At 42.2% G+C, this 9,007-nt stretch overlaps 1 protein-coding gene across 1 annotated transcript; it reads right to left on the bottom strand.

Annotated features, from left to right (window-relative positions):
* Window positions 1-888: 888 nt before the first annotated feature.
* On the bottom strand, window positions 889-8,010 carry LOC149189753 (uncharacterized). Its single transcript, XM_089411927.1, has 4 exons — window positions 7,214-8,010; window positions 5,987-7,085; window positions 5,520-5,867; window positions 889-5,442 (listed from the first exon to the last, which is right to left on the bottom strand). Exons 1-4 carry the CDS (start codon window positions 7,777-7,779, stop codon window positions 1,120-1,122), a joined length of 6,336 nt encoding a protein of 2,111 aa, XP_089268053.1. The 5' UTR covers window positions 7,780-8,010; the 3' UTR covers window positions 889-1,119.
* Window positions 8,011-9,007: the final 997 nt, after the last annotated feature.

Raw genomic sequence — 9,007 nt, 5'->3', positions numbered from 1 at the left:
CTTAGAGTCATTTTAATTTCAGATCTATGAAGTGTCAAACTTTTCCTCAAATTTTACACTCAAAAGAATTTTGCATCTTGAGAGATTTGATCCCTCTCAACCTTGAGAAATCCAAAATTAAAAATAAATCTAATTTTAATTTAACAAATATTCTTTTTTTAAATTATAATGTGTTGATAGTGTTTTTATAATTCTGATGTTCTTTTATTTTCACTAATTTTTTTCCGTTATTCACATAATGAAATAAAACACATCATAAACATAAAACTTACATATAACTATCCACTCAATACCAATATAAACAGTAATGTTATAACTATCCACTCAATTACAATATAAATAATAATGTTATAACTATCCACTCAATAACAATATAAACAGTAATGTTAGTTTAGCTCCATAAACATAAAACTTACATGTAACTATCCACTCAATAACAATATAAATAGTTATACACATGGCAATCCCAAAAGGCAAGTTGAAACTGTCCCAGGAAATACACAGAATCTGGCAAGGCCCAGCAGTCTAAACTAATAAGCGACCCAAAAAGAACTACAGTTAAAACCATAGACCACTAAATATGGGCCAAAAACAAGACTCTGGATTGCCTATGTCCATCAGCATCACTTTATAAGAATTTAAACACTTTATTTTAGATTTTCAACTATAAATTTTTCGTTCTTGTGAAATTTCAATCTGTCCCGAAGGCCACTTAAAGCTCTGCGCAGGCGCTGTGTTGAGCTGGCCAGAAGTTAGTGAGTGTCCCAAAACATATCAATTCATAAAGAAGTTTGTAATCGAAATTGACACAAATTTTTATTAGTGGGAAGTTCCTAAGATTGCAAAATTAGTCAAAGACACTTTTGCAATAAAAAAACGGTTCCCATCAACTTGATAAATATAACCCTGACATTGAACTGGAACTGAAAAAAAATACCTAACTGGTTTGATCTAAAACCAATGGCAATGGAATGAACGCTTTTCATTAAACTGAGCATAAATCATATTTTTTATGATAAAAACATTTTTGCATTTTTTCCACTTATTCTTATCCGTCTGTAAATGATGTTTAAATCTAATAAATATCTTGCCCTGATTCAAATTTACGGGAAAACCCTGTTACGATGAGCTAGTTTCCTCAATCTGACCAGAATTATAACCAATTTTAAACATCTCACACAGAGATTGCAGAAACTGGAGACAGCCGCTTCTGTTTGGTTGCTTTTCATATTTTAATCCATCCTTCAACCTTTCGCTCAACTGCTCAAGTACAACGTCACTCCACTGAAGTTTGGGGCACTTCTGAACGGAAAGAATCTTTAATGACATCAAATGTTCCACATCTGGCAGCTCTAGTATCTCGCGGCATCCATCAACATCCAGTTCTGTAAGATTTGTAAGATTCCCCAGGCCAGGTATGCTCTGGAGCTTCTGGCATCCACAAACATCCAACTTCTTCAAAGAAGTCAAATACTCCACACCTGTCAATACTCGTATCTCACCGCATCCACGAACATGTAATTCGGTGAGCTGTGTGAGCTGCCCCAACCCTGGTATGCTATGGAGCTTCTTGCAACCCCCAACATCCAACTTCTCCAGAGAAGTCAAATGTTCCAGGCCTGGCAGCTCCTGTATCTCACGGCATCCACGAACATGTAATTCTTTGAGCCGTGTCAGCTGCCCCAACCCTGTTATGCTCTGGAGCTTCTCGCATCCCCCAACATCCAACTTCTCCAGATCATCCAAATGTTCCACGCCCGGCAGCTCTCGTATGTCACGGCATCCACTAGCGAGTAGTTCTGTGAGTTGCGTCAGCTGCCCTAACCCTGCTATGCTCTGGAGCTTCTCGCATCCCCCAACATCCAACTTTTTCAAAGAAGTACAATGTTCCACACCAGGCAGCTCTAGTATCTCACAGCATCCACGAACGTGTAGTTCTGTGAGCCGTGTGAACTGCCCCATCTCTGGTATGCTCCGAAGATTTTCACATTCTCCAACACCCAACTTCTTCAGAGAAGTCAAATGTACTACACCTGGCAGCTCTAGGATCTCCCTGTATCCATGAACGTGTAATTCTGTGAGATGTGTGAGCTCCCTCAACTCTGGGATTGTCTGGAGTTTCTCGTGTCCCCCAACAACCAACTTCTTCAGAGAAGTCAAATGTTCCACACCTGCCAACTCAACTATCTGACGGCATCCACGAACGTTTAATGAAGTGAGCTGTCTGAGCTGCCCCAAACCTGGTATGCTCCGGAGCTTCTCACACCCCTCAACATCCAAAGTCTCCAGAGAAGCCAAATGTTCCACACCTGGCAACTCTAGTATCTCGCTGCATCCACAAACATGTAGTTCTGTAAGCTGTGTGAGCTGCTCCAACCCTGGTATGCTCTGGAGCTTCTCGCATCCCCCAACATCCAACTTCTTCAGAGAAGTCAAATGTCTCACACGTGGCAGTTCTCGTATCTCTGGGTGCCCTTTAACAATTATTTCAGTGAGCCGTGTCAGCTGCCCCAACCATGTTATACTCCGGAGCTTCTCACATCCCCCAACATCCAACTTCTCCAGAGAAGTCAAATGTTCTACGCCTGGCAGCTCTCGTATCTCGCAGCATCCACTAACATGTAGTCCTGTGAGCTGTGTGAGCTGTCCCAAACCTGGTATGCTCTGGAGCTTCTCGCATCCCCCAACATCCAATTTCTTCAAGCAAGTCAAATGTCTCACATCTGGTAGCTCTCGTATCTCAGGGTGTCCGTTAACATTTAGTTCTGTGAGCCGTGTGAGCTGCCCCAACCCTGATATGCTATGGAGCTTCTCGCATCTCCCAACATCCAACTTATCTAGAGAAGCCAAATGTTCGACGCCTGACAGCTCTTGTATCTCATGACATCCACCAACCTGTAATTCTGTGAGCTGTGTGAGCTGCCCCAAACCCGGTATGCTTTGGAGTTTCTCGCATCCCCAAACATCCAACTTCTTCAGAAAAGTCAACTGTCCTACACCTTGCAGCTCTCGTATCTCACGGCAGTCACGAACATGTAGTTCTGTCAGCTGTGTTAGTTGCCCCAACCCTGATATGCTTTGGAGCTTCTGGCAATAAGAAACACGCAATTTCTCCAAACAATTCCCTGGTATACTCTGGAGCTCTCGTATCTCAGGGCATCTATACACGTTTAATACTGTAAGCTTTGTGAGCTGCTCCAACCTTGGTATTCTCTGGAACTTATGGCATCTCCCAACAATCAACTTCTGCAAAGAAATCAATTGTTCCACTCCTGGCAGCTCTCGTATCACACAACATCGGGTAACGCGTAGTTCTGTGAGCTTTGCGAGCTGCCCCAACCCTGATATGCTCTGGAGCACCTGGCATTCCCGAATTTTCAACATCTCCAAAGAAGCCAAATGTTCCACACCTGGTAGCTCTCGTATCTCACGACATCCACTAACATGTAGTCCTGTGAGCTGTGTGAGCTGCCCCAACCCTGACAGCACTTGTATCTCATGACATCTACCAACCCGTAATTCTGTGAGCTGTGTGAGCAGTCCCAAACCCGGTATGCTCTGGAGCTTCTTGCATCTCCAAACATCCAACTTCTTCAGAGAAGTCAACTGTCCTACACCTTGCAGCTCTCGTATCTCATGGCCGTCACGAACATGTAGTTCTCTCAGCTGTGTTAGTTGCCCCAACCCTGGTAGAATCTGGAGCTTCTGGCATTCCCGAACAGTCAACATCTCCAAAGAAGCCAAATGTTCCACACTAGACAGCTCTCTTATCTCACAGCATCCACCAACATGTAGGTCCGTGAGCTGTATGAGCTGCCCCAACCCTTGTATGCTCTGGAGCTTCTGGCATTCCGAAATTCTCAACTTCTTCAAAAAGGCCAAATGTTCCACACTAGGCAGCTCTCTTATCTCAGGGCATCCACCAACATGTAGGTCTGTGAGCTGTATGAGCTGCCCCAACCCTTGTATGCTCTGGAGCTTCTGGCATTCCGAAATTGTCAACTTCTTCAGAGAAGCCAAATGTTCCACACTAGGCAGCTCTCTTATCTCAGGGCATCCACCAACATGTAGGTCTGTGAGCTGTATGAGCTGCCCCAACCCTTGTATGCTCTGGAGCTTATGGCATGCCCTAACATCCAACTTCTTCAGATTAGTCAAATGTCTCACACATGGCAGTTCTCGTACCTCGTGGTCTCCACAAACATATAGTTTTGTTAACCGTGTGAGCTGCCCCCATCCTGGTATTCTCTGGAGCAGCTTCTGGCAATACGAAATATGCAAATTCTCCAAAGAGATCAAATGCTCGACACCTGGCAACGCTGATATCTCAGGGCATGCCTTAACTTCTAGTTTTGTAAGCTGTGTGAGCTGCCCCAACCCTAGTATGCTCTGGAGCTTCTTGCATTCCATAACATCCAAGTTCTCCAAAGAAGTTAAATGTTCCACTGACAGCTTACGTATCTCAGGGCAGAGGTCAACATATAGCTGTTGAAGGCTGGGGCAAACACCCTGATCAAAAAATACCTCCCTTATTTCTGTGCCTGACAGGGTTAACCACTTGAGCCCAAACATGCATCTGTTATTGGAGGAGTTCAAATTATTCAATGCACTTTCCCCTTCTAATAATAAGAGTGTTTCTCTAACTCCTTCAACCTCCTTTCTAAATGGATGTTCCCGCAACGGACAATTCCTTACTCTTAAACTTCTCAGATTATTCATCTTGAAAATTTCTTTTGGTAAGGATTCTAGTCCGCAATCCCCTATGACCAGCTGTGTCAACTGAGTCAATAGTCCAATGGAATCCGGCAAGGATTTCAATTGCGGCGAAGAAGAGAGCGATAATCTCTTCAAGCTATTCAGGACACCAAGACCATCTGGCAGCACTTCCAACGAATCGCTACCTAATTCCAGCACTTCCAAATTGCAGAGGACTCCGATATTGCTTGGCAATTCTTTTAACTTCGATCCAGTCAAATATAATTTTTGCAAGGACAATTGACGTGTGACTTGGGGAGGCACTTCTTTCACCTGCTTACAATATGAAAGATCTAAGCTTTTAAGCGTGGTAATATTTCCAAGTGCTTCGCTGGAGATGGTCAAATTAGAGCACCGTTTCAATGATAGATGTTTGAGTTGAGTTAAATCCCCAAATGAATTTGGAAGCATCTGCAAATTAGAAGCACCTTCCAAATCGATATACTGAAGGTTTCTTAGTTCCCCAAAGGAATCGGGCAGCGACCTGAGTCTTGAAAAGTCTTTGAGAACCAAGTATTTCAAAGACCGCAAATGACAAAATTCGGCGGGCAATCTTGCGACTGTGGGTGGTGATATGAAGTTCTTCCATATGGCAATCCTTTCCAGGTACTTTAACCGCTCTATAGACTTTGGAATGTCTGAAAGTGGGGCCCAGATATTTAATTCTCGCAGTTGGAGAGGCATCGCCTGCAATAAGAGATCTATGATTGTGGTCTACAAAATGAAATTATAGGAAAGCAAAAAGCACACAAATATTTGCCTACCTGAGATTGATGTGACCACAGTATGTTCATTTCGCTCCCCTCCACTTCTAAAACGCGTAGATTCTCCATGGGAAGCCAGGAAGGCAGGGAAGAGTAGGGACATCCATACCAGCGCAGCCATATCAGATTGGGCGATTGCACCCTCCTCAATATGTCATCTAAATAACCTCCTTTGGCTGCAACAAGTCTCAGATTTTTAAGCCTCATTTCTAAGCTTCTGGACGAGGATAGGTGTCTCATTTCTAAGCTTTTGGAGTCGTGGAAGTATAAATAAGGGTATTTTTCGGCATTCCGGAAGATATCATAGGAATAACTATCCATTTTGATTCCATCAACTTTGGTTATGACCTGTTCATTGTTTAGAATAACAAAGCAAACAGATCTAATTTAATTGAAAGCAAAGCTTTAAACATCAAAATTTAATTGAACGGAAGACAAATAATCGAATGGTTGGTTGAAGTGCTTACAGTTGATGGTTGCTCCAACAAATCATCAATGATCTTGATCGCCGAATCCCAAAGCCGAAGGGGCTTCGATCCTTTCTCAGCGATCTTTCTTCCCATGTCCCGGATATGATCATGCATTTTTATTTCATTTTTTTCATTCAACTCCAACAAACACTTGTGTTGCAGATTTCGAACTCCCACCTCGCCCCATATTCTTTTTGCCTTATCTCCATCTTCTCCGAGAAAAAAACAAGCAATATCTAAGAATATTTCCTTCAACTTTTTACTGAGAGACTTATAACTAATTTTTAATCTATCATATATCTCAGTAGATGATATATCAAGTTCATCCAATATCTCTTGCCAGTAATTTTCATTTTCTCCAAAAACCAGCGCCCCAAATACTTTTAAGGATAATGGCAGTCCATCGCACGCCTTTACGAATCGATCTACCAGATCTGCAAAATCTGGTACTGGATCTGGCTGATGGAAGGCATAATAGCAAAAGAGCTCTTTGGAGTGCAGTGTATTCATCCCCTTTAGACTATAAATTGATGACTCAAGCACCCCTGATGTTTTTAGGACGTGCTTGTCACGAGAGGTAACCAAAATCAAGCTATCTGGTTTCAGGATTTTCTTAATTGGCAAAAATGCTTCCAATTGATCCACATCATCTACATCATCTAATACTATGAGAACATGACAAGATGAGAGATACCTTTTCAGTATCCCTATGCCTTCATCACGGCTCTCTATTTTGATATCCTCATTTGGCATTAGGTCCCGCAGGAGCTTATTCTGCAAGTATGCTAGAGACATAGTACGTGCATTTTCTCTCACATCAAATACAAAAGAGGAACTATTATAATCTGACCTTCTGAGGTTAAAGAATTGTTTGGCTAGGGTGGTTTTCCCAAGTCCACCCGCACCCACAATGCCCACAACCTTGGCCTCCCCAAGCTCCCCTTCCTGCCACTGAGAGAGCACAGTCTTTTCAAGATCTTCTAATCTGATATCCAGCCCGGTTGGATATTTTGCCACATCCAACAATGTCTTTGGAACCTTCTTCAGAACAGCCTCCACAACGTTTTCCAATAGCTCGCCTTCATCGTCTTCGGCCCTGAATGGAGTAAAATAAGCAAGTCAGAAACGGCTAGGTAAGTACATCAGGCAGCCTATATCATCAATCAACAAATGAATATTAACACCGATTGCAAGGGACAGTAGGAGCTTGGAGATGTATCTCACCCATATACGAAACCACTCAGATCGGCCACATAGGAAAGTGCGTTTCTCCAATTCTGAATCGTATCAGAGCTGTAGCGTGGCTTCTGTTTACCAGTTTCGGGTTCATGTGTTGTTTTCTGTTCATGTTGCCGCAGGGCTTCAGCGAAGGCTCCGTCTTTGACCGTCCAGCGGACCATAGAAGGCTCGACCTTGTAGAACACTGGAATAATAAAAGCCCCCGAATTCTTCATGAGAATAAGTTCCTCCAAACACCATTTAGATTGCGCATACGTTGGAGATAAAATTGCAACGTGGACAGAGGCACCACGGATAGCGTTCTCTATCTGACGAGAAATATTGTGGCCCTCTTCCAATTCCTCCCTGTCCAAAAACACGCTCAATCCTTGATCACGAAGGCCTCTGTAAAGATGGCTGGCAAAGCCCTTTTTTACGTCAGGCCCGCGATGATTGATAAAGATTTGGTAATTTGGACAAGAAGTAGAGGAAGAAGCGGAGGCCGTGCAGGAAGAAGCAGCAGCAACAGAAGCATGGTCACAGTCGAGGGAGCCCATAGTTAGGTTTGCCATTGACACCGGATTATGGAAATTTTAGGATCTATCAACGAATTGATTTAGATGATTGGAACAAAGCCAGTGTGAAATTCTGAAGGGGAAACTGCAAAAAAACATACAAAAGATGCAGTGGACTCGTTTGGCAATAATATGATGGTGTATTAGCCGCTAAAAACGCGTCTGTTTAAAGGTGCACTTTACCAGTGATGTGAAATTTCAGGGAAGCCACCACACCTTCTGTCACGCTCACTTACTGACATCTCCACTGGTCTAACGTATGTGGTCTTTTGGGCATCACAACTGGTTAGCTGAATGATATAATACGCAACTACCATTCCAAATGGGTCTCACCTACTATTAATTTCCGGTTGATTGACCAGTGAGAAGTATCCATCCAATACTACCCACTAAGTTCACTTTCTAAGATGATATTCATTATCTTTTTCCTTTATGGCCGACCAATCAACTTAATAATACCGTACAAGTATATTTGATTATTAAAAACTTTGATTTGAACATAAGGATTTCATAAATTTTAAAACCATTTATATATGATTAGGATTAAGATTTTAACAAAACAATATATCATAATTAAAGTTTATTTTTCAATGGATACATATTTATTAAACAATTATTGGTAACAAAGTTTCTTATATTTATTTATCGATGTATTAATTAAATATAATCCAAAAATGGGTGATAAGTGTAGAAATTGGGAATTTGGTTGAGAGTTAAAGTTATTTGATTTTGTGTTTATTTTTAAAGATTTTATTAAAATTTTAAATTATTATATTAAATATATATAATGTAATAATATATATAATGTAATAATAATATAATGTATTGGCTCTTTTTAATAATAATATAATGTAATAACATTGACTGCATATTCGATTTGCTGTTGGCACTCTGTCGGAACCCGATCTCACGTCCCCTGTCTCTCTACTGGATCTGCTGCTGGCACTTTGCCGGACCCCGATCTCACGTTCCCCAGTCTCTCTACTGGATCTGCCCTCACGTTCCCCTGTCTCTCTACTGGATCTGCCGCTGGCACTCTGTCGGACTCCGATATCATGTTCCCCTGTCTCGAGACTGGATCTGCAGTTGGCAGTCTGCTGGACCCCGATCTCACGTTCCTCTGTCTCTCTACCGGATCTGCCCTCGCGTTCCCCTGTCTCTCTACTGGATCTGCCGCTGGCACTCTAGAGTTGAGACTGGGTGAGAATGGAAGAATTAATTGGTT

This window comes from Pinus tabuliformis, chromosome 3_1 (assembly GCF_031772625.1).
Source record: "Pinus tabuliformis cultivar Carrire ecotype Pingquan chromosome 3_1, CPIR1, whole genome shotgun sequence".
Classification (NCBI taxonomy): domain Eukaryota; kingdom Viridiplantae; phylum Streptophyta; class Pinopsida; order Pinales; family Pinaceae; genus Pinus; species Pinus tabuliformis.
The sequence above is the reverse complement of the archived record's forward strand: the minus strand, read 5'-3'. Positions and strand labels throughout refer to the sequence as shown.

What these genes read in the sequence shown, in the direction of transcription:
- LOC149189753 (XM_089411927.1), bottom strand. Translation starts at nt 7,779, where the DNA reads ATGGCAAACCTAACTATGGGCTCCCTCGACTGTGACCATGCTTCTGTT. An exon ending in TGTTGGAGCAACCATCAACT is followed by an intron (nt 5,868 to 5,986) that starts GTAAGCACTTCA and finishes AACAATGAACAG; the next exon opens with GTCATAACCAAAGTTGATGG. An exon ending in TGTGGTCACATCAATCTCAG is followed by an intron (nt 5,443 to 5,519) that starts GTAGGCAAATAT and finishes CTCTTATTGCAG; the next exon opens with GCGATGCCTCTCCAACTGCG.